We start from the raw sequence: 25732 nt of genomic DNA, 5'->3' as shown, positions 1-25732 counted from the left end.
GAGCGTGTAAAAAAAAAACAGCAGACCATATTTTCCCGGCTGCTTGCTACTCAAACTGAAAAAAAGCATGCAAGCCTACCCTTTCCCACAGGTGTCTGTCGGATGCATTTTTAATTGACACGAAACAGGGCCCAGGGTGATTTCATACACAACCGAATGCTTATAAATCTTTTTGCCGTCAGTGATATCTAACTACACAGGCTTGTATTCACAATAACTTTTAAAACCAGCCTCAAGCAATGATAATGACAAATGTGAATGTAATTTGCTGCTGCTAAAATTCTAATGCAATATGAAAGCAAAGTTGCGATCCTACTAATCTATCATTAAAAAAAATCGGTATTATTTCACAGTTGACAATTTAATAGTAATTATCTTTTTTTCTTCTTGTTAAGCGACGACTGCCCAAGGCAGTTTGGGGAATTGGCAGTTAATTGCAATATAATTAGCTATTTAGACGAAAGCTAAATTCTGACATGGTAAGCACCATTCTTTTTAACCCGCTGACAACTTCAATTGCAACCTGCAGGCTGTCAAGAAATAATTAAAGAACCTGAACTTGCTGTTGTCCTTTGCAGATACCATAGCTCTGATTGTGTCCTTAATACAATGGAACCTACATTATCCACCAGAATCTCCGTGAGACAAGGTCTTGCGCGAAATTAATAAATCTGTATTTTTGTTGTGCATTTCTTCGTTACATTTCTCTTGTGCATCCCCATTGTCCTTCGCCCCACCTCTGGCGACTGTGCCTTCAGCCGCCTCGGCCCTATTATTTGCTCCCTGAACGTCTACTTCGCTCTCCTCCTTTAAAACGCTCCTTAAAACCTACCTCTTTGACCACCTATCCCAATATCTACTTACGTGGCTCGGTGTCAACTTTTGTCTGATAACGCTCCCGTGAAGCGCCTTGGGACGTTTTACTATGTTAAAGGCGCTATATCAGTGTACGTTGTTCTTGTTGTTTGATGTTTCAGTGGACTAGCAACCCGGGGGGGGGTCGTGAATTCAAATACCACGTGGCAAGCTACAAAAACTGAATTCAATATATCTGATAATTTTTGAGCAGATACCAGAGAAATGACCATGAAAGTTGTTTTTCTTTTGTAAAAAAAAAACCCAATCGGTTCACTCATGTATGTGCTTCAGGGAAGGGAGGCTTACCACCCCTACCTGGTCTGGCCTACACATGACTTCAGTCCCACCATCTGCGGTTGATTCTTTGGTCGAGAAAGCCTGTCGTCAGGTGTCAGGGAAATAAACGCTGCCTTTCCAGCTTCAACCACATCGTGAGAACAAATAAAAGAAATCTCCTTTCTTGGTGAATAAAAGTACATAAAGTCTCTTATTTGCAGTGTATTTGTCCAATCCCGTGCCATATATTTAAGACCAGAGTTCAGGGACTCCAGGTTGGGGAGGAGTTCACAAGACAGATTCTAAAGCAACTGCTTCAGCCTCAGCTCAGTAGTCACACCTTCGCCTCTGAGTCAGATGGTTGTGTGTTCAAGCCCCACTCCAGAGACTTGAGCACATAACTTCAGTGCAGTACTGAGGGAGTGCTGCACTGTCGGAGGTGCCGTCTTTCGGATGAGAGGTTAAACCGAGGCCCCATCTGGTTGACGCAAAAGATCCCATGGCACTATTTGAAGAAGAGTTGGGGAGCTTTCCCTAATGTCTGGCCAATATTTATCCCTCAACCAACATCACCAGAACAGATTATCCAGTTATTTCTTTCATTGCTGTTTGTGGGACCTTGCTGTGCGCAAATTGACTGCTGCGTTTCTTACATTGCAACAGTGACTACACTTCAAAAGTACTTAATTGGCTGTAAAGTGTTTTGGGACATCCTGAAGGAAGGTAGGAAGGAAATAAAAAGAAAGGGGATAGACAAAACTTGCATTTATATAGCGTCTTTCACAACGTCGCAAACTGCTGTACAGCCAATGAAGTACTTTTGAAGTGTAGTCACTGTTGTAACGTAGGAAACGTGGCAGCCAGAGAGTCATACAGCTCCATCGCTTTCCATTATTAATGAATCAACATTAATGCGATGAACTGAACTTAAGATTGAAGAAAACCTTCAGCCTGGAGGTGCCATGGAATGCAATTATATTCAACTGTCAAAACAGTCCCCAAATCTTATTAAATTCATTCACCCCTTCCAATTTTTACAGACATTTCTCTAAAGGCATCATTTCAAACCATTACGCAACCATTTCTGAAGGAGAGGCTGGCTTCTCCTAATATCAAAATTATTCTTAGGAGCAAAAGACAGTAAAGGATTAGCTGAATTTAGAACTTGGAATCAAATAATTCTGTGGGGTCGCCCAACATCCCCAAGATACAGTCCGGCAGATTAAATGTGATCAATTATCACAGGAGCTCTCAAGAAATTCATTACATTCTCCCAAAAGGGAAGAGCTTAAAGTCACTCCAACATCAAGTGCTTGGGTAACCTTTACATTTCTGGGATCACGAATCAGCCCTCAATCAAACCTATCGTTAAATTTAATGGGGATTGGATCAATTTAACAAAAAAATTAAAATGCTTTCAATTACAGAGCATCGAAAATCTCAAAGCACTTCACACAATGACCTACTTTGAAACGCAATGACTGGTGTTATGTTGGCAAACAAGGCAGCCATTCTGCACTAGCACAGCCCCATGAACAGCGGTGAGATAAATGACTGTTTTTGGTGGTGTTTGGTTAAGGGAGGAACCATGGCCAGAACACAGAGAACACCCTGCTCTTCTTTAGCACCTGAACAGCTTACAAATAATGAAGGGTCAAAAGCAAAATACTGCAGATGCTGGAAATCTGAAATAAAAACAGAAAATGCTGGAAATACTCAGCAAGTCAGGCAGCATCTGTGGAGAGAGAAACAGAGTTAACGTTTCAGGTCGATGAAATTTCGTCAGAACTGGAAGAAGTTGAAGATTTAACAGTTTTTAAGCAAGTACAGAGCCAGGGAAAGGGCGGGGGGGGGGGGGGGGGGGGGAGAAAGGGGAGGGGAGGAAAGAGCAAAAGCGAAGGTGTCTGATAGAATGGAGGGCGGGAAGTGATTAAATGACAAGAGGGATGATGGTGCAAGGCAAGGAGGGTGGTAACGGGACAAGTAAAGAAGCAAAAGATGGGTCTAGAGGAGTTGTAAATGGCAACAGCAGAACCATTACCAGCACCTGCTGTCCAAAAAAATAGGGGCAATGGTGATGATCCGAAGTTATTAAAATCAACGTTGAGCCCCGGAAAGTCGTAAAGTGCCCAATTGAAAGATGAGGTGCTGTTCCTCGAGTTTCCATTGAGCTTCATTGAAACAGGGTAGGAGGCCGAAGACAGAGAGGTCAGAGTGGGAGTGGGTCGGGGAATTAAAATGGCAAGCGACCGGCAGGTCAGGGTCACGCTTGTGGACTGAGCGGAAGTGTTCTGCAAAGCGATCACCCAGTCTGCATTTGGTCTTCCCAATGTAGAGGAGACCGCATCGTGAGCTCCGCTGATAGGGTAGATAGAGAGAAACTATTTCCTCTGGTAGGGCAGTCCAGAACAAGAAGGCATAATCTTAAAATGAGAGCTAGGCCATTCAGGGGTGCTGTCAGGAACCACCACTTCACACAAACGGGAGTGGAAATCTGGAACTCTTCGCCTCCCCACCCCCCCCCCCCCCCAAAAGCTGTTGAGGCTGGGGGTCAGTTGAAAATTTCAGTGCTGAGATTGATAGATTATTAGGTAAGGGTATTAAGGGATATGGAACCAAGGCGGGTAAATGGAGTTAAGATACAGATAAGCCATGATCTAATTGAATGGCAGAACAGGCTCAAGGGCCTGAATGGCCTACTCCTGTTCCTAACTATCTTCCTCAGACCTGGAACAGGGTTCAAACCCGCAGCTTTCTGACTCGAGTCGAGAGAACAACTGGCTGAGCTTATAATTTACATCGTGGCCAGGAATTTTCTCGGAGCTGCTCCCACTCCGCCACCATAACTTCGCCAGCGGAGCGGGTGTGGCTCCGAGGGAATTCCCGGCCATGGTGTAAATTTTAAGCGTCATCCCAGCTCAGGGCACCAAGAGTCAAACCGCAACGCGTAGGACTGGAGTCATGTGTAGGCCCAGACCGGGTATGGGTGGGAGGTCCCCACCCTAAAAGGAGATTACTGCACTATTGGATTTTTCTGACAAGCCAGCAGCTTTCGTGGTTATTTCCTCAGTGCATCAGATAAGGAGACTTCCTTTGAGAAGAGTTTGTTTTTATTCGTTCATGGGATGTGGGCGTCGCTGGCAAGGCCAGCATTTATTGCCCATCCCTAATTGCCCTTGAGAAGGTGGTGGTGAGCCATCTTCTCGAACCGCTGCAGTCCGTGTGGTGACGGTTCTCCCACAGTGCTGTTAGGTAGGGAGTTCCAGGATTTTGACCCAGCGACGATGAAGGAACGGCGATATATTTCCAAGTCGGGATGGTGTGTGACTTGCAGGGGAACATGCAGGTGGTGTTGTTCCCATGTGCCTGCTGCCCTTGTCCTTCTAGGTGGTAGAGGTCGCGGGTTTGGGAGGTGTAGTCGAAGTAGCCTTGGCGAGGTGCTGCAGTGCATCCTATGGATGGTACACACTGCAGCCACTGTGCGTCGGCGATGAAGGGAATGAATGTTTAGGATGGTGGATGGGGTGCCAATCAAGCGGGCTGCTTTGTCCTAGATGGTGTCAAGCTTCTCGAGTGTTGTTGGAGCTGCACTCATCCAGGCAAGTGGAGAGTATTCCATCACACTCCTGACTTGTGCCTTGTAGATAGTGGAAAGGCTTTGGGGAGTCAGGAGGTGAGTCACTTGCCGCAGAATACCCAGCCTCTGACCTGCTCTTGTAGAAGGTCGGAGGCTGGGGAAATTATATCTCGGGGACCCAGTGCCAGCATCATGTTAACATGCAGGTCAGGTGATAACAGTCAGATGCAGAGTAACGAAAGATGGAGGTGAATTTGCACTTATGCAATCTTGTCTCTTATGTGCAAACTACTGCACGTGGAAAGAAAAGGGGCAACATAACCACTCCATGAACAGTGTGGAAATACCGAAATTAGCTGGGACAGGATTGCCAGGACAGTTCAAGGCAAATATTTAAATCCAATTTTAATAGATGTAGAGAAGGCAGTTTGGTCCACCAATCGCCCATTCTTGGATATGTACTTAAAAAGGAAAAAATTGCAGGGCTATGGGGAAAGAGCAGGGGGAGTGGGACTAATTGGATAGCTCTTTCAAAGAGCCGGCACAGGCACAATGGGCTGAATGGCCTCCTTCTGTGCTGCAAGATTATATGACTGTTACCGCGCTGAGGCGCGTCCACGACAGGTTAGAATCACAGAATCACAGAAAAGTTACAGCAAGGAAGGAGGCCATTCAGCCCATCACGTCCATGCCAGCTCGATGCAAGAGCAATCCAGCTAGTCCCACTCACCCGCCTGACCCCTGTAGCCCTGCAAATTTTTTCCCTTCAAGTACTTATCCAGTTCCCTTTTAAAGGCCATGATTGAATCTGCCTCCACCACCCCCTTGGACAGTGCATTCCAGATCTTAACCACTCGCTGTGTAAAAAAGTTTTTCCTCATATCACCTTTGGTTCTTTTGCCAATCACCTTAAATCTACATCCTCTGGTTCTTGAACCTTCCGCCAATGGGAACAATTTCTCTCTATCTATTCTGTCTAGACCCTTCATGATTTTAAATATCTCTATCAAATCTCCTCTCAACCTTCTCTGTTCCAAAGAAAACAACCCCAGCTTCTTCAGTCTATCCACGTAACTCACGTAAAGTCCCTCATCCCTGGAATTATTCTAGTAAATCTTTTCTGCACCCTCTCTAAGGCCTTCACATCTTTCCTAAAGTGCGGTGCCCAGAACTGGACACAATACTCCAGCTGTGATCGAACCAGTGTTTTATAAAGGTTCATCATGACTTCCTTGCTTTTGTACTCTATGCCTCTATTTATAAGTAGTGTAGATGAAAACATAAAATTACGAAAGGATATTGATAGATTAGGTGAATGGGCAAAACTGTGGCAAATGGAATTCGATGTAGACAAATGTGAGGTCATCCACTTTGGATCAAAAAAGGACAGAACAGGGTACTTTCTAAATGGTAAAAAGTTAAAAACAGTGGATGTCCAAAGGGACCTAGGGGTTCAGGTACATAGATCATTGAAGTGTCATGAACAGGTGAAGAAAATAATCAATAAGGCTAATGGAATGCTGGCCTTTATATCTAGAGGACTGGAGTACAAGGGGGCAGAAGTTATGCTGCAGCTATACAAAACCCTGGTTAGACCACACCTGGAGTACTGTGATACTGTGAGCAGTTCTGGGCACCGCACCTTCGGAAGGACATATTGGCCTTGGCGGGAGTGCAGCGTAGGTTTACTAGAATGATACCCAGACTTCAAGGGTTAAGTTAAGAGGAGAGATTACACAAATTGGGGTTGTATTCTCTGGAGTTTTGAAGGTTAAGTGGTGATCTGATTGAAGTTTATAAGATATTAAGGGGAACGGATAGGGTGGATAGAGAGAAACTATTTCCGCTGGTTGGGGATTCTAGGAGTAGGGGGCACAGTCGAAAAATTAGAGCCAGACCTTTCAGGAGTGAGATTAGAAAACATTTCTACACACAAAGGGTGGTAGAAGTTTGGAACTCTCTTCTGCAAACAGCAATTGATACTAGCTCAATTGCTAAATTTAAATCTGAGATAGATAGCTTTTTGGCAATCAATGGTATTTAGGGATATGGGCCAAAGGTGGGTATATGGAGTTAGATCACAGATCAGCCATGATCTTATCAAATGGCGGAGCAGGCACGAGGGGCTGAATGGCCTACTCCTGTTCCTATGTTCCTATAAAGCCCAGGATCCCATATGTTTTTTTAACCGCTTTCTCAATCTGCCCTGCCACTTTCAAAAATTTGTGCACATATACCCCTTTATTCCATGTGCTTCAATCTTGATGACAAGCCTATTATGTGGCACTTTATCATACGCCTTTTGAAAGTCCATATCCACCACATCAACCTCATTGCCCTCATCGACCCTCTCTGTTACCTCATGAAAAAACTCAATCAAGGTGGTTAAACACGATTTGCCTTTAACAAATCCATGCTGGCTTTCCTTAATCAATCCACATTTGTCCAAGTAACTGCTAATTCTGTCCTAGATTATCATTTCTAAGAATTTCCCCACCACCAAGGTTAAACTGACTGGCCTGTAGTTGCTGGGTTTATCCTTGCACCCTTTTTTGAACAAGGGTGTAACACTTGCAATTCTCCAGTCCTCTGGCACCACCCCCGTACCCAAGGATGTTTGGAAGATTATGGCCAGTACTTCCACAATTTCCACCCTTACTTCCCTCAGCAACTTAGGATGCATCCCATCTGGACCGGGTGACTTATCTACTTTAAGTACAGCCAACCTTTCTTGTACCTCCTCTTTATTAATTTTTAGCCCATCCAGTATCTCAACCACATCTTTCTTTACTGAGACTCTGGCAGCATCTTCTTCCTTGGTAAAGACAGATGCAAAGTACTCATTTAGTACCTCAGCCATGCCCTCTGCCTCCATGAGTAGATCTTTTTGGTCCCTGATCAGCCCCACCCCTCCTCTTAATACCTGTTTACATGCCTGTAGAAGACTTTTGGATTCCCTTTTATGTTAGTTGCCAGTCTATTCTCATACTCTCTCTTTGCCCCTCTTATTTCCTTTTTCACTTCCCCTCTGAACTTTCTATATTCAGTCTGGTTCTCACTTGTGTTATCAACCTGACATCTGTCATATGCCCCTTTTTTCTGCTTCGTCTTACTCCCTATCTCTTGTCATCCAGGGAGCTCTGGCTATAATTGCCCTACCTTTCTCCCTCGTGGGAACGTACCAAGACTGTACATGAGCCATCTCCTCCTTAAAGGCTGCCCATTGTTCAATTACAATTTTGTCTGCCTATGTTTGATTCCAATTTACCTGAGCCAGATCAGTTCTCATCCCACTGAAATTGGCCCAACTCCAATTGAGTATTTTTACTTTAGAGTGGTCTATGTCCTTTACCATAGCTTTTCTAAACCTTATGATACTTGGGCTATAAAAACAACAGCGTAAACTTAAGTAGGCCTGCCAGCACATGGAACAAGTCAATTTAAATGCAGAGCCAGTGTAAGCCCACTAACAACTGAACAGTTCTTAACTGCGTGCAAGCCTGTCTAACGTGGCTACTCAAATGGAAAGAGAACAGCAGCCCATCGCAGCATGCAAAAATGTAATGACTAATCTCTAAATGTGAGCAGTACTATCCCTCTTGGTTGAAATACAATTATTAATACAATACAGTCCCCACTGTTTCTGGCGGGACCATGTGCATGAACGCAATTTGCCCGTTATACACAATGGTTGGTATAATGGGATAGCGCTGTGTAACAAGAATGTTGGTGTCGCTGATTTATCATAGGTGTTGACTTGACAGTGAAAGCTCCAAACTGATGTATAACCACTGGGAATTAAATTACTTTTATTATTTGAATTTGTTTGGGTGGTGCTTTTTTTTAAAAAAATCAGCCTGAGTTAGTTGTATATACGTGCAGGCTATTGACACGGAACAGCAGTGGCTCAGTGGCAGCACTTTTATCTCCGAGTCAAAAGGTTATGGGTTCAAGCCCCACTCCAAAGACTAGAGCACAAAAGTCTAGGCTCAAACTCCAGTGTAGTACTAACAGAGTGCCGTCTTCCAGATGAGATGTTCAACCGAGGCCCCGTCTGCCCTCTTAGATGCATGTAAAAGATCCCATGGCAGAGGAGCTGTGGAGTTCTCATGGTATCCTGGCCAATATTTATCCCTCAACATCACTAAAACAGATTATCTGGTCATTTGTCACATTGCTATTTGTGGGACCTTACTGCACACAAATTGGGTGCGACGTTTCCTACATTACAACAGTGATTATACTTAAAAGTGAATCATAGGATGATACAGCACAAAAAGGAGGCCATTTGGCCCATCGTGCCTGTGCCAGCTCTTTGAAAGAGCTATCCAATTACTTCCATTGCCCTGCCCTGACCCCATTGTCGTGAAAATTTTTCCCCTTCAAGTATTTATCCAATTCCCTTTTGAAAGTTATTTTTGAATCTGCTTCCACCATCATACAGTGCAGTCCAAATCATAACAACTCACTGCGTAAAAAAATTCTCCTCATCTCCCCTCTGGTTCTTTTGCCAATTACCTTAAATCTGTGTCCTCTGGTTACCGACCCTCCTGCCACTGGAAAGTGTTTCTCCTTATTTACTCTATCAAAACCCTTCATGATTTTGAACAGCTCTATCAAATCTCCCCTTAACCTTCTCTGCTCTAAGGAGAACAACCCCAGCTTCTCTAGTCTTTCCGCATAACTGAAGTCCTGCATCCCTGGTACCATTCTAGTAAATCTCCTCTGTTTAAAAAGCCAAGGATCCCAAGTGCTTTTTTTTCAAAAAAACAGCCTTCTAACTTGTCCTGCCACCTTCAAAGATTTGCGTGCACACCCCCCCAGCTCTCTCTGTTCCTGCACCGCCTTTTAGTTTATATTGCCATTGGCTGTAAAGCGCTTTGGAAGTCCTGAGGTCGTGAAAGGTCTTTCTTTTCTGTTAACAAAATAATGCTAACTTTGAACTATTATCATGTGCAGTAACTGAACACGATAGCTCTAGCTCTAACCTTGATAAATCTGATCGACTCTGTGCTAATAGCTGACTTGTGAACCCTGGTCATTAGTGAGTAAGCAAAGCTGTTTCTGCCCAAAATAAACAGAGCACTTATGACGCTATAACAGGCAACTTTGATTTTTGACGTTGGCTAATGGCTATCGTTTTTTGGCTGATATAAACGACTGCCTGTTTTAAGTGTGGCGGACTGTATTAAACTATTGAAGTCTTGGTACATCCTTTAAGAATGACATTAATCGCTGGAGGTCCAGTCGACCTTTGGCTCAATAACAATTTTTTGTAAGCAGCCCTCCTGTCAAACGAATTGAGTGCCCCTGCTGCGGGCCCTTTAACCTGCTAGCACATCAAAAGCCATAGCCAGATGCAACATTTGCTGGCTGCTTTTTAAGATTCCAGAAGCAGAGTTGCAACTTTGACACCGGTCAACCCTGATACACATTTTAATGCCATCTCCAATTCCCTGCGCGACACAGCAGAGTCGCAGCCAGACCGCTATTTCACGCGGCTTTGCAATCCATTACTATCTTCACTCTTGCTTATGAAAATATATTGACAACTCGCCTGTTCTGCTGTTCATTTCATTTACCGGATGATCCAGCCGTGAAGAGTGAATTTTAAGTAAGTGACATTTACAGCGGGTTAGGTCACTGGAAGCTCCGAGAACCTCTGGGAGTTTCTGTCACACAAGACGTCTCAGATTTTCAATCTTCCACTTGCTAGGCGCATAAATTATTTTCCCTAAGGTGAAACTGTCAGTCAAAGACCCAGAAACCCCTGGAGTCAACAGTTTCAAGTAAAAGCTAAAGATTCAACACATACTTTACATCAACCAACACCAATCTCGTGGACAGTAAAATCTATATCCCTTCTTGCGCCATTACCTTTTTGAAAGAAAGACTTGCATTTACAGAGCACCTTGTCACATCTCAGAGAAATGTCCAAAAGCTCTTCACATACAAATGAATTACTGCGAAGTGGAGTGACTGTAGTTATGTAGGCAACTCCCTCTGCTCTTCTTGAAAACCTCCCAACCTCGTGCTTCCCCCACTGTTCCATGCTGGTCAGGGCTTGGTCCTGACTCCTCACTTCCCTGCGCTCGCTGAAGCAAAGTTTCACTCACTGGTACTTTTTGATTCATCCACATTTAGTCAATCGGATGTTTGGTTGGTAATTTGACAGAGAAGTAGTTATTTGAGCCAATCGTAATTCTTTGTCCGACAAACATGTGATACGTTGGCGGTGCGGCTGAACGTGGCTTACACTAGTGCATCATCCAAATGTTTTAAAAGTGCTTCACAGTGACTGTCATGTTGGCATAAGTGGTAGAAATTCTGCACCAGCAAATATCCCACAGACAAGGATTGGATGAACGACCAGTTAATCTGTTATGAGTGATGTTGCCTGAGGGAGGAATGCTAGCCAGGACACTGGGACAACTCCCTGCTCTTCTTCAAACTGTGGCAGCAATAACTTGGTGTCAGCTGTGGCTCAGTGGTAGCACCCACGCCTCTGAGTCAGAAAGCTGTGGGATCAAGCCCGGCTCAAGAGGCTTAAGCACATAATCTAGGCTGATACTCCAGTGCAGTGCTGAGGGAGTGCTGCACTGTCGGAGGTGCCATCTTTTGGAAGAGACGACAAACCAAGACCCTGTCTGCCCTCTCAGGTGGACGTAAAAGATCCCATGGCACTATTTCGAAGAAGAGCAGGGGAGTTCTTCCCGGTGTCCTGGACAAAATTTATCCCTCAACCAACATCACTAAAACAGATGATCTGGTCATTATCACGTTGCTGTTTGTAGGACCTTGCTGTGCAAATTGGCTGCCACATTGCCTACAACAGTATCTACATTTCAAAAGTACTTCATTAGTTGTAAAGCACTGTGGAATGTCCCGAGGTGGTGAAAGGCACTGTATAAATGCAAGTCTTTCTTTTCTTTAACTTGCATTTATATAGCACCTTTAACATAGTAAAACATCCCAAGGCTCTTCGCAGGAGCATAATCAGACAAAAATTGACATGAGATTCTCTGGCTACGACTGGATAGGTAAGAATGGAACCAGGCGAGGGCAGTCCCACTCAGCTGGATGATGGAGGAGGGGTGTTGGAGGTGGATGGTGTGGTTAACCTTATCAAAGGATGCAGACAGGTCGAGAAGGATGAGGCGGGATAGTGCACCACGGTCACAGTCACGTAGGATGTCATTTGTGACTTTGATGAGGGCCGTTTTAGCTCTGTGGCAGCGATGAAAATCTGATTGGAGAGGTTCAAACATGGAGTTGCAGGAAAAAGATGGGCACGGATTTGGGAGGTGACAATATGTTCAAGGACTTTGGAGAGGAAAGGGAGGTTGGAGATGGGGCAGTAGTTTGCAAGGACAGAGGGGATCTATAAAATTCCCCAGAACCAGTGGAACAGGCAGACGAGACCTCCTTTCTAGCTCCGTCTCTGGATCCATCGTGAGGTTAAAAAAAAAAATCACACAGATATAGTATTCTGAACCCATCTATCACAAACTACCTAGATAAGTACGTACATGATGTGTTGAAACAGAATCCTTTTAAAGAATGGATGGGCCCTGGAGTTAAATCAACTACTACTGCGTTTAAAAGTGAAGGTTTAATCATACCTGATGTATTATCTGTGCCACAGCGAGCTGATCCACATGTTTCAGTGCTTGAGCTGTCTGGCTTTCTGGGATATGGCTAAAAATAAACACAGAAATATTACAATTGTTCATTAATAAACTGCTGCAGCAATTAAAGCCCTTGTTTAAAAAAAATCGTAAATGTAGTTCCACGTGTGAGCAGTCTCGAGCCATTCCCCAATGGACAAGGCCCAAAACGCAAAATGGTTTCTAATTTGCAATTAATTGGTAACGTCGCTCAAGTGAAGCCACAAGACAGCTGATGTGGGATAGGGGGAAAATGCCATTCTAGTGCTGCAGGGGGAGTGCTCTGGGGGTACGGCATAGAGATATTTTTGGGCAGTGAAGAGGGAATTTTACTCTGCATCTGGAAGTGCCTGATGGGGCAAGTGCAGAGGGAACTCTCTTCTGTATCCAAGGAAATGGTCCCCAGCAGTCAGGTAAGCGTGTCAGGGGGTGGGGAAGGGAGGGGGTAGTCAGGTTGCCAGGGGAGAGGGTGGGAAGCCTGGGGCAGGGGAGGTCCAAGGTTTCCTTGTGGGGCCCGGAGGAGCACTCCTGCTTTTTGTGGCCTGCAAGAAAATCTTTTTTTTAAAAATTACATTTACTTACTTTCTTGGCCCTCTTATGGACCTGTATCCCTGGCGAGGCCGGCATCAGGCGCCAAACATACGTTAAAATATTATTGGGTTTGAATGACATCATCAGACCCTGACTGTTACATATCAACAAGGACCTCGCCTGCCTAAGTAGACATTGGTGCAGTGAGCAGGACGCTGCTCCAATCTTAAACCCCGGATGCCCCATTTTAAACGGGCGCACGATGGTGGGGGGGGGGGGGGGGTTTAAAGCCGGGTCTGGGGTGTCCCATGAGTTCCATTCTCTAGCAACAACATCCATCTCTTTGACCAGCACAAAATTCCTCAGAAATTTAACAATTTTTCTTTGCTTTAAAAAGGAATATTGCACAAAATGTAGAAATCAAAGCGGAGAACTTACGGGCTGTGTCTATTTATAGCAAATTCAGTATGGAAAGAATGTAATTATATTTCTGTGCCATGCAGAAACGTACAGGCATTCTCTTAAGGTTAAGGCAAAGAGGAGCTAGCAGGGAAGTAATTACGTTGATCCATTGCAAGTGCCATTAGTCGGATATTTTCTCACTATTTAGTTTCTAGTTCGGTTTGCACTGCAAAAACTGCAGCTGCAGGAAGGGAAGATATCAGTGCAGCTGCTGCACACCCAAGGTTGGTGGTTCGAAATGAGCTCTCCGTAAGATCCACTGACCCCACCACCTCCACCTCCCCCGCCACTTCCTATTATATGTGCAAACCCAGGACTGAGAGAATCAATTCTCTTCAACCACTGGCCCCGCTGTTTAAGATCAGAAACTGGTTTCTTCCAAATGCGTATTCAGGAGTTGCTATCATTTAATTCCACCTTTGAACTTTCCCTTTTTAAAAAAAGATAGATAGATGCTTGTTAGCAAATCTCCGCAGATAATTAAATCATTCTTCTTGTCGCATGCAGCACGCGACCTGTTTCGCGCTGCTTTATAAACCTATCGAGTGAATCAACATTATTCATGATCCATCCTGCTGGATTTTTTAACTGGAGCTTATTACCTAGTCCCACAAGCTCACGCATTATCTAGTTACCGTGACTGATGGGAGAACCGTACACTTTATAAAAAAAAACCACACACACAACACACCCTTTTCAGCAGGCCGTCTTTGGTTCCGTCCCCTCAGATAAGCTACGTTTATTTCTGCGCTTGTTCCTGGGGTCCTGTTTCCGGGACCACCACGAAACGCATGGGCAGAAGTAAAAGAGCTTTATCGGAAGGTGGACCGCCGTGAGTTCCTCTCCCGCTTCCAGGCGGCGAGGTGGGAGCGGGTCTCCATCGTGCTGGCAGGCTTCACTGCGAATCGTGGAGACACAGGAGTATGAACACGGGTAGGGATCCTCGTGTATTTCACAGAAGCTCTCTCACTTAACGCAATAGAACATTCAAAGGCCTGCATTATAATGGGTCTATGATCCCAACTGCTCCCAAAACCTGAGCCCTTTACACTACAACAACAACTTGCATTCATATAACATCTTTAACATCCCAAGACGCTTCACAGGAGAGTTATCAGGCACAATCTGACACCGAGCCACGAAAGGAGATATTACGACAGGTGACCAAAAACTTGGTCAAAGAGGGAGGCTTTAAGGAGTGACTGAAAGGAGTAGAGGCAGAGGCAGAGGGAGATCAGGGAGGGAATTCCAGAGCTTAGGACCGAGACAGCTGAAGACACGGCCGCCAATGTTGGGGCGAAGGAAGCAGAAGATGCACAAGAGGCCAGAATTGGAGGAACGCAGAGTTCTCAGAGGGATGTAGGGCTGGAGGAGGTTACAGAGATAGGGAGGGGCGAGGCCATGGAGGGATTTGAACACGAGGATGTGAATTATAAATTCGAGGCAACAGAGCACTATTGATGAAAGCAGTCCCAGGAAAAGTGCCTGCAGACTAAAGTTCATTATTGATTCCTTGCTCATAGAGAACTAAACTGATTGCCCTTCAAAAACCATCCATCCCCTGATGAGATTTTCTGTACAGTTCCCAATAGGTGTTATGAAGCTGGATTACTAATTAATGTATTTGTTTTTGTTCTAAACTGTCAATAAATGTTATGGTGTCTAGGTAAAGAATAATGGATACTATAAGAGCAACAGATGAGGTCATAAACTAAGACAGCAATGCTCAAAATGAGTACTGCAGCCAGGTGTATATATCAAAGTAACAACAGGGGGAAACAACAGCTCAATCAAAAGCCAAAAGATGCTGAAGATCTGCTTCAAAATCACCTTAGAAACAGTTGACAGAAATCACCTTGATATTGTAAAAGATCGCAGGTCAAAGTATCAAAACTGCTCAAGAGCATCCCTGAGCCACACAACGTATAATTCACAGAAAACACTTTTTACTTCACGGCCTTACGATAAATGGGCAAGACGTGAAAGTCTCCATGCCCAACACTGTGTGGCGCTTCTGAGTAAATAAATGAACTCAGTGTCCACACGATCCTGCAGTACTAGCACGAAACACAGAAGACAACAATCATGAGCTGAATTGAAGATCGAAATAGTCTGTGCAGAAGTTTTTTTTGCAAGACACGCTCTGAGGGTAGCACTCGTGGCTCGGAGTCAGAAGGTCACGGGTTCAAATCCAGGCTGACACTCCAGTGCAGTACTGAGGAAGCGCTGCACCGTCAGAGGTCGTCTTTCGGATGAGACGTTAATCCGAGGCCCCATTTGCTCTCTCAGGCGGAAGTAAAAGATCCCATGACGCTATTCGAAGAGGAGCAGGGGAATTCCCTCGGTGTTCTGGTCAATATTTATCCCTCAATCATGACTAAAAACAGATTATCTGATCATTATCACATTGCTGTGTGAAGGACCTTGCCGTGTGCAAATTGGCTGCTGTGTTTCCTACATTACAACAATGACTACACTTCAAATGTACTTCATTGGCTGTGGTTGACACACAACGTTCTCAGAGTCCTGCAAGGAACGATCGGTTTCTTCCCCGACCAGAGGTTCGATGCCATTTGGCAGAACGTCTCGTCGAAGGAACTGACCAACAGGCACCAGGATGCAGCCTGGATGGTGGTGAGAAAGGCCCTCCCCTGTGCAGTCCTTCCAACACACACGGAATCTCAGCACCACTGCAAGCTGCCCTCAAGGCTGTGGCGGGGAGGAGCCCGTCGTCCACCTCCTGATGGGCTGCTCCTTCGCACAGAGTGTGTGGAGAGAGATACATTGGTATCTGTCCCGGTTCATCCCAAATAGTTCGGTAACACAGGACACTGTGCTCTACGGACTGTTCCCTGGGACGCACACCGAGACAGATATCACCTGCGGCTGGAAGTCCATCAACTCGGTGAAGGAGGCCCTTTGGTCCTCCTGGAACCTGCTGGTCTTCTAGCTGAAGGAGCTGTCCATGACCGAGTGTTGCCACCTGGCACACTCCGAGGTACATGCTGTGGGACACACTGAAGCGAGGTACGACCAACGTAAAGGCTCTATGGGGCAAGGCCACCGTTTAGAGCCTCCTGCCATTGTATACCAAGGGGCTGGAATCAGGGAAAAATCCTCTCAGGCGGAATGTAAAATGATAAATGAACGAAACAAAATGTACTGTATCTAACCGGTAACGACTGTAATGCAATGAGGCACCCTAGGGTGCCATGAACTGTATGTACAATGTATGGTGCGTAACTGCATTGATTGTACCGGGGATGTTGAACTGTACTGTATGTACCGTTGCAAATTGTATGACCTGTATTGTATTGTTTGAAGCATGACTTGAAATTGTATTGTATGTATCTTTACAAATTTCATGAGTAAAATTTATTTTGAAATCTAAAAGAAGGCTGCAAAGTGCTTTGGGACGTCCTGAGGTCATGAAAGGCACCATATAAATGCAAGTCTTTCTTTCTTTATACAATCACTTTCCCCACAATCATCTACCCTGGCTGCCCATTATCCACCAGGACTGCCAAGCAACAATCCATGATTTCAGCTCTGACTTCCCACCACTAAACGTCCCTTACATATTGCTGCACCTGAAAGGCGAGCCTCATGCTGGAAAAGAACCTGTGGTCAGTGGTCGGCAGAAGATGGCAGCAGCTCATTAGGAGCCTACCATAGACCCGGTTAGGAAATTCACTGAGCGGCAGGAGACAGAGAGTAGGGATAATGAGCAGGATGTGACTAGTGCTGTCCCACAGGAATCTGTGTTGGGGCCTCAACTATTCACTGTATTTATTAACGACTTAGATGAGGGGATAGAGAACCACATATCCAAGTTTGCCGATGACACAAAGATAGGCAGCATTGTAAGCAGTGTAGATGGAAGCATAAAATGAGAGAGATTTTAATAGATTAAGTGAATGGGCAAAACTGTGGCAAATGGATTTCAATGTCGGCAAGTGTGAGGCCATCCACTTTGGACCCAAAAAGGATAGATTAGAGTATTTTCTAAATGGTGAAAAGCTCGAAACAGTGGAGGTCAAAAGAGACTTAGGGGTTCATGTATATTGATCATTAAAATGACATGCACAGGTGCAGAAAATAATCAAAAAGGCTAACAGAATGCTGGACTTTATATTTAGAGGATTAGAATACAAGGGGGTAGAAGTTATGCTACAGCTGTACAAAGCCCTGGTCAGACCATACCTGGAGTACTGTGTTCAGCTCTGGGCACAGTACCTTAGGAAGGATATATTGGCCTTGGAGGGAGTGCAGCGCAGATTTACTAGAATGATACCTGGACTCCAAGGGTTAAACTAAGAGATTACAAAAAAAAAATAGGGTTGTATTCCCTGGAAATTAGAAGATTAAAGGGTGATTTGATCAAAGTTTTTTTTTTAAGATATTAAGGGGAGCTGATAGTGTAGATAAAGAGAAACTATTTCTGCCAGTTGGGGAGTCTGGGACTAGGGGACGTAGCCTAAAAATTAGAGCCAGGACTTTCAGGAGTGAAGTTAGGAAACACTTCTACAGGCAGGGAGGGTGGTAGAAGTTTGGAACTCTCTTCTGCAAATGGCAGTTGATGCTAGCTCAATTGTTAATTTTAAATCTGAGATTGACAGATTTTTGTCAACCAAAGGTATTAAGGGATACGGAGCTAAGGCTGGGGGGGGGGGGGGGGGGGAATGGAATTAGGTCACAGATCAGCCATGACCTCACTGAATGGCGGAACAGGCTGGAGGGGCGAAATGTTCCTATGTACCAACATTAATGAAGCTCTATGCGAAAATATAAATTGAAGTTCTCCAAGTACTGGCCTCTCTTCCAAGGAAGACAGATGAACCCGAGCAGATGTATCTACTAATCTTCATATAAACTCCACATTATAGTAATTAGAATTAAATGAAGAGCATCTGGCAAGTCATTTAATACACCATTTTGTCTTGGAAATGCATCTACATTTCTAGACATGGATAGAATATCAATCATATTGCATAATTTATGGGATTTTAATGTTTCCTTTTTTTCTCCTCTCTCCAAGGTGTCAACTCCTTTCTGGCATGGATCCAGGGTCACCCTCCAGCACCCCATTCGAGGGTCAATCTTCTTGCGTGATCCTAGACAGAGTATACTGGGAGGTTATTCAGCCGCTGGGGGCATCACATATTAATCTAATTCGCTGGCCGCATGCACAATCTCAGCAGCTGGGGGCGGGGGGGGGGAGCCGCTGGTATCAGTCAGGAGTGGAAACCTTGGCTGATGTTCCCTTCATTACTTCGGGGCGTCAAGTCAAACGGACCTTGCCTACCAGCCTCTGGCTGCGATCAGCTGATTCAGCGCAGACAAGAGATCGAACCCAGTCAGCAACTCACTGCCTTAATCAGCTGAGCCATTAGGAGGGCCCACAATATTTCCGTTTAACAGTATATCGCTAAGAAGGAATGCAACGGGAATATTCAGTGGCGGTACATCATTGGAGAACCGATAGTTCCTCAGTAATCGTGGTGGGTGAAGGACATCAAGGATGTGGATGTTTGTTTCTGTGGACGGCGTGGGGGGGGGGGGGTCTATATTAGGGAGAGAGAGAAAAAAAGAGAAAAGAGAGAGAAAGAAAGAGAGAGAGAGAGAGAAAGAAAGAGAGAGAGAGAAAGAAAGAGAGAGAGAGAAAGAAAGAGAGAGAGAGAAAGAAAGAGAGAGAGAGAAAGAAAGAGAGAGAGAGAAAGAAAAAGAGAGAGAGAAAGAAAAAGAGAGAGAGAAAGAAAAAGAGAGAGAGAAAGAAAAAGAGAGAGAGAGAAAAAGAGAGAAAAGAGGGAGAGAGATCGCCTCTGAGCCCGAAGGTCGTGGGTTCAAGTCCCACTTCAGAGACTTGTGCACAAAATCTAGGCTGACAGTCCGGGAGTGCAGCACTGTCGGAGGTGCTGTCCTTCGGATGAGACATTAAACCAAGTCCCTCTTAGTTGGTCGAAAAAGATTCCACGGCACTATTTTGAAGAAGAGGAGCAGGGTAGTTCTCCCCAGTGTCCTGGCCAAAATTTATCCCTCAACCAACATCACTAAAAACAGATTATCTGGTCATTATCACAATGCAGTTTGTGGGAGCTTGCAATTTGGTTGCCATGTTTCTTACACTGCAACAGTAGCTACATTTCAAAGGTGCTTCATTGGTTCTAAAGCCCTTTGGGATGTCCTGAGGTGGTGAAAGGCACTATATAAATGCAAGTCTGTCTTTCTTTTTTTACAATTACCTGGATTTGCCTACTTAGACAATTTCCCTGCAAGGAACACTTCAGCAATGGCCTTAACAGGGGCAGGCCAAGCTAAACTCAGCTCAATCCTAGCAGATAAACATCACAGCCACACTCCACATGAAACTAGCTGGGAGCAATGCCTTGGGAGATCCACTAGTATGCTTGTTATGAAAATTGATATGATAGTTGTCTCAAATACTTGGATAAAGTAACGCAAAACAAATGCGCTTGAATTACTACTTCACAACATGATCAAGTAAAATGTCTTCAACATTTACATAAAGGATTCAAAACTAAGCAATGATTTGATAAACAGGCCACCATCAGGCCCAATAAATCACCAGCTCTGTAGGTGAGTGAGTTATAGGCCTGACTCATAAAATGGTCCGTTTCCTGGGAAACCATTGCTCTCCATTATGCATAATAAACAGCAATGTAATCTCAATGCCAGCTTATTTTAGAAAAAATGTATTTTCTTAAAAACATAAATCTTTTTGAGTCCACTTACTGAGAAGCCTACGCGTGCGTGTGATATGCCAGAGAGAGGTCTTTAAAATTATGAAGGGGTTTGATAGGGTAGACATAGAGATGTTTCCACTTGTGTGGGAGTCCAAAACTATGGGCCATAAATATAAGGTAGTCACTAATAAATCCAATAAGAAATTCAGGAGAAACTTCTTTACTCAGACAGTGGTGAGAATGTGGAACTCGCTATCACATAGTGGTTGAGACGAATAGCATAGATGCATTTACGGGCAAGCTAGTATTACTCAGTATTACAGCACAGAAACAGGCCATTCAGCCCAACAGGTCTATGACGTTTTTTATGCTCCACACAAGCATCTCCCACTTTATTTCATCTCACCCTATCAACATATCCTTCTATTCTTTTCTCCCTCATGTACTTATCTCTAAATCTATCCTATTGAACCACTTCACAATTTTAAAGACTTGATCAGGTCACCTCTCAGCTTTCTCTTTTCTAGTGAAAAAGAGTCCCAGCCTGTTCAATTTTTCCTGGTAGTTATAACCTCTACCAAAACTTGGTATCATCCTTGTAAATCTTTTTTGCACCTAATCCAATGCTTCTATATCCATTTTGTAATATGGAGACCAGAACTTTTTTTTTTATTATTCGTTCATGGGATGTGGGCGTCGCTGGCGAGGCCGGCATTTATTGCCCATCCCTAATTGCCCTCGAGAAGGTGGTGGTGAGCCACCTTCTTGAACCGCTGCAGTCCGTGTAGTGACGGTTCTCCCACTGTGCTGTTAGGAAGGGAGTTCCAGATTTTGACCCAGCGACAATGAAGGAACGGCGATATATTTCCAAGTCGGGTTGGTGTGTGACTTGGAGGGGAACGTGCAGGTGGTGTTGTTCCCATGTGTGTGCTGCTCTTGTCCTTCTAGGTGGTAGAGGTCGCGGGTTTGGGAGGTGCTGTCAAAGAAGCCTTGGCGAGTTGCTGCAGTGCACAATACTCTGAAAACATGGTTTAACCGAGGTTCCATACAAATTTAACATTAACTTCTCTGCTTTTGAATTCTATTCCTCTAGAAATGAACCCCAGTGCTTTGTTTGCATATTATAATAGCTTTGTTAACCTGTCTTGCTACTTTTAGTGATTTGTGTATCTGTAACCCCCAGATCCCTTTGCTCCTCTACCCCATTTAGACTCATATTTTCCAAGGAGTAGGTGGCCTCCTTATTCCTCCTACCAAAATCCACCACCTCACATTCATCGATATTGGAATTAATTTGCCATTTACACAAGTGCATGAGGGAGAAAGGAATAGATGGATACATGATAGGTTGAGATGAAGTAAATAGAATGGGAGGAGGCTCTGTGAAACAAACACCAGCACAGACCGAATGGCCTGTTTCGGTCTGTAAATTCTATGTAATTCTCTGCCTCATGTTACATTTGCCCAGAGTTTCTGCCGTGTCTACTGAGATTGAGATTGACGTTATGGGCAAAATTGCTCTTGATCAGGAACTGGGCAAGGCGTGGTGGGTGAAGTTGAGAAGGCTGTTCAAAAAGCATACGGGCTCCTTTGCCTCTATTAATAGAGGCAGAGAGCACAAAAGCAAGAAATTTATGCTAAACCTTTATAAAACACTGGTTAGGCCTCAGCTGGAGTAAATGTGAGCAATTCTGGGCACTGCACTTTAGGAAGGATGTCAAGGCCTTGGGGAGGGTGCAGAGGAGATTTGCCAGAATGGTACCAGGGACAAGGAACTTCAGTTATGTTAGAGAAACTGGGACTGTTCTTCTTAGAACAGAGAAGGTTAAGGGGAGATTTAATAGAGGTGTTCAAAAATCATGAAGGTGATTTTCTAGAGTAAATAAGGAGAAACTGTTTCCACTAGCTGTAAGGTCATCCGTGGGACACGGATTTAAGGTAATTGGCAGAAGAACCAAGGGGGAGATGAGGAGAAATTTTTGGAGTTATGATCCAGAATGCCCTGTCTGAAAGGGTGGTGGAAGCAGATTCAATAGTAACTTTCAAAAAGGAATTGGATATATGCACGAGAAGGAGAATATTGTAGGGCTATGGGGAACGAGCATGGGAGTGGGAATAATTGGATAGCTCTTTCAAAAAGGCGGCACAGACATGATGGGCTGAATGGCCTCCTTCGGTGCTGCAAGATTCTACGATTGTAAGGTGTGTACAGGATGGGAGTAAAGGGACTGCTTTGTTCAGGGAAAAGGAGTAGCTCCCCAGGGCTCACAGTTGGTAAAGGAAACCTATTGTTAATCGTCCAAACCAGAAGAAGGTCAATCTTCAGGTTCAATTTGCAGTCTGCGCCAAGTTAGCTGAATTCAGCCAGGGGCTGTAAGGTGCGATGGTTGATCATAGAAATTTACAGCACAGAAGGAGGCCATTCGGCCCACTGTGTCTGTGCTGGCCGAAAAAGAGCTAACCAGCCTAATCCCACTTTCTAGCTCTTGGTCCGTAGCCCTGTTGGTTATGGCACTTCAAGTGTACTTTTTAAATGCAATGAAGGTTTCTGCCTCTACCACCCTTTCAGGCAGTGAATTCCAGAAACCCACCACCCTCTGGGTGAAAAAATTCTCTTCAGCTCCCCTCTAATCCTTCTACCAATTACTTTAAATCTATGCCCCCTGGTTATTGACCTCTCTGCTAAGGGAAATATGTCTTTCCTATCCACTCTATCTAGGCCCCTCATAATTTTATATACCTCAATTAAATCTCCCCTCAGCCTCCTCTGTTCCAAAGAAAACAACCCCAGCCTATCCAATCTTTCCTGATTTCAGAGTCCCCTGGGCTATAGGGAGGAGGGAATGACCCCAAGGTTTCCCCGCTCTTGATCTCCATCCATTGGCATTCCGTTGGAAAGCACACGAGTCTCAGCTTGTACAAGAAGAACGGCCAGTACCGCAAGGGTGACCAGCACATTCAGGAGACAAGGGTGCAAATCTGGCCCCCCCAAAAAATTGAGGTTTAATTTAAAAGGAATACAAAGGGTTGGAAGTTATGTTACCGTTGTATAATGCTCTGGTTAGACCACATCTGGAGTACTGTGCTCAGTTCTGGGCACCGCATCTCAGGAAGGATATATTGGCCTTGGAGGGGATGTAGCGCAGATACACCAGAATTATACCAGAACTCGGAGGGCTATATTATGAGCACAGGTTGCATAGACTAGGCTTGTATTCCCTTATAAGCGTAACAAAATGTACTGTATCTGTAACCAGTAATTAATGTAATGCAATAAGGCACCCAAGGGTGCCATGAACTGGTATTTACAATGTATGGTGAGTAACTGTTGATTGTACTGGGGTTTTGTACCGTTACAAATTGTATGACCTGTATTGTATTGTTTGAAGCGTTACTTGAATTGCATTGTATGTACCTTTACAAATTTTATGAATAAAGTTTATTTTGAAATTTAAAAAAAAAATTCCCTTGAGAATAGGAGATTAAGGGGCGAACTAATTAAGGCGTTTAAGTTGATAGGGTAGATAGAGAGAAACTATTTCCTCTGGTGGGAGAGTCCAAAACAAGGGGGCATATCCTTAAAATTAGAACTAGGCCGTTCAGGAGTGATGTCAGGAAGCAATTCTTCACACAAAGGGCAGTGGAAATCTGGAACACTCCCCCAAAAAGCTGTTGAGGGTCAACTGAAAATTTCAAAACCGAGTTTAATAGGTTTTTGTTAGGCAAGGGTATTAAAGGTTACGGAATCAAGGCAGATAAACGGAGTTAAGATACAGATCAGCCGTGATCTAGTCGAATAAAGGAACAGGCTCGAAGGGCTGAATGGCCTACTGTCATCAATCAGGAAAGAAAAACAGCTGCAAATATCAAACTGCTGAGGCTTCACGCACAAGCCATGCAATTGTATTTTTTGACATGTGACGACACATACTCGTCATATTCTGGCAGCCCAGTGGCTCAGTTGGTAGCACTCTTGCCTCCAGATCAGAAGGTAATGGGGGTTCAAGTCCCGCTCCGGGAATACAGCGCACTGTCAAGACTGACACTCCATCACAGCACTGAGGGAGTGCTGCACTGTCGGAGTTACCAATATGTGAAACCAAGACCCCCGTCTACCTCTTCAGGTGGTTGAGGTGGATGATAAAGACCCCGTGGCGCTGTTCAAAGAGGGGCAAGGAGGTCTACCCGTGTCCTGCCCAACATTCCTCCCTCAACCAACACCATCAAAAATCAGATTAACTGGTCATTCATCTCACTGTGGCCTGTTCTAGTGCTAGCTCTTCAGCCTGCTCTTCTCCACCCCCCCCCCCTCAAATGATCTGTACCCTTTTAAAAGGATCCCTCTTCAAATCCTTATCCAACTCCATTTTAAATGGCATTATGGTCTCTACATCAATAGCCATTAGTGGCAAAGCATCCCATGTTTTCTGGGGTCAAGTGACTCCGGCCCAGCCCTCAGGCCAGTTTGAGATCAAGGCCCCTCTACCCCCTCCCTCCTTTGCTATTATGATCTGAAGTTGCCACTCCAGAACACACAGCGCATCTCTTCATTATTGATGTGAGTGGACCTGCCGAGCAGGGAGGGAGGCAGGTTTCTGCAGTGAAAGAAAATTAAGTCTTTTTTTAAAAAAAAATCACAATTGCTTTTTAATCTGCCCAGTTCAGAGAACATGCAAGGAAATGGGACCAGAGGGCATCGATTTAAAGGAGTGAAAAAATGAATTTAAAAACAGGTATTAGGAGGAAGCTCTTTACTCAGAGATTAATAAAGGTTTGGAATAATCTACCTGGCAGGCTAATGGGAGACAAAAACACTAGGTGTTCCAAGCATTGATGTAATGCTCCTAATCTCTCTATCTCTGTAAACTCCTCCAGCCCTACAAAACCTGCACAAACTCTGTGTTCCTCCAACTCTGGCCTCTTGCGCATCCCCCACTTCCTTCGCCGCACCTTCAGCCGTCTAAGCTCTGGAATTCCCTCCCTAAAGCGCTCCGTCTCTCTTTCCTCCTTTAAGACGCTCCTTAAAACCTACCTTTTTGACCCAGTTTTTAGTCACCTGTCCTAATATCTCCCTCCTTTGGCTCGGTGTCAATTTTTGTCCAATTACGCTCCTGTGAAGCGCCTTGGGACGTTTTACTACGTTAAAGGCGCTATATAAAAGCAAGTTGATCCGAGGCAGATGACCTTTAGTGGACCAAATGGCTTTTTCTTGTCTTTAACTCCTCATGCTCTGATGTTTGGAGTCCTGTTCCAATGGCTTGTACAATGAGGAATCACTATGAAAGGTTAGCCTGGAAAGACACAGTAGCCGATAAAAAGGGGTGATGAGGCCACCTAATGGATAGCAGATGTAAGCACACTATTATTTGGTGCACTTTGTAAAGGTCCCTTTTTTAAAAAAAAAGTTTGTCTAATATAAAAACAGATGACTTAAATTCAAGGCAGCAAATATCTTAGACCATCACTGGAATCCAGAAATTAAGGCAGCATTTCCATTTCCTGTTGATGTCTAGACAATTAGACAGTATGAAAATTACATCAGTGTTTTCATCTAATAACACAGAATCATGCAGCATAGCAGGAGGCCATTCAGCCCATCGTGCCTTTGAAAGAGCTATCCAAATTAGTCCCACTCTCCTGCTCTTTCCTCGTGGCTC

At 44.5% G+C, this 25732-nt stretch overlaps 1 protein-coding gene across 1 annotated transcript in view; it reads right to left on the bottom strand.

The window, feature by feature from the left end:
• pigk (phosphatidylinositol glycan anchor biosynthesis, class K) overlaps positions 1-25732 on the bottom strand; it is a 101950-nt gene that overhangs the window by 36210 nt on the left and 40008 nt on the right. The window contains exon 10 of the mRNA XM_067989868.1: positions 12334-12409. Coding sequence (XP_067845969.1) covers positions 12334-12409 — 76 coding nt within the window. The remainder of the gene's footprint in view (positions 1-12333; positions 12410-25732) is intronic.

This window comes from Heptranchias perlo, chromosome 9, assembly GCF_035084215.1.
Source record: "Heptranchias perlo isolate sHepPer1 chromosome 9, sHepPer1.hap1, whole genome shotgun sequence".
NCBI classification, from domain to species: Eukaryota; Metazoa; Chordata; class Chondrichthyes; order Hexanchiformes; family Hexanchidae; genus Heptranchias; species Heptranchias perlo.
Note: the sequence above shows the minus strand (reverse complement) of the source record. Positions and strands in the feature narration are given on the sequence as shown.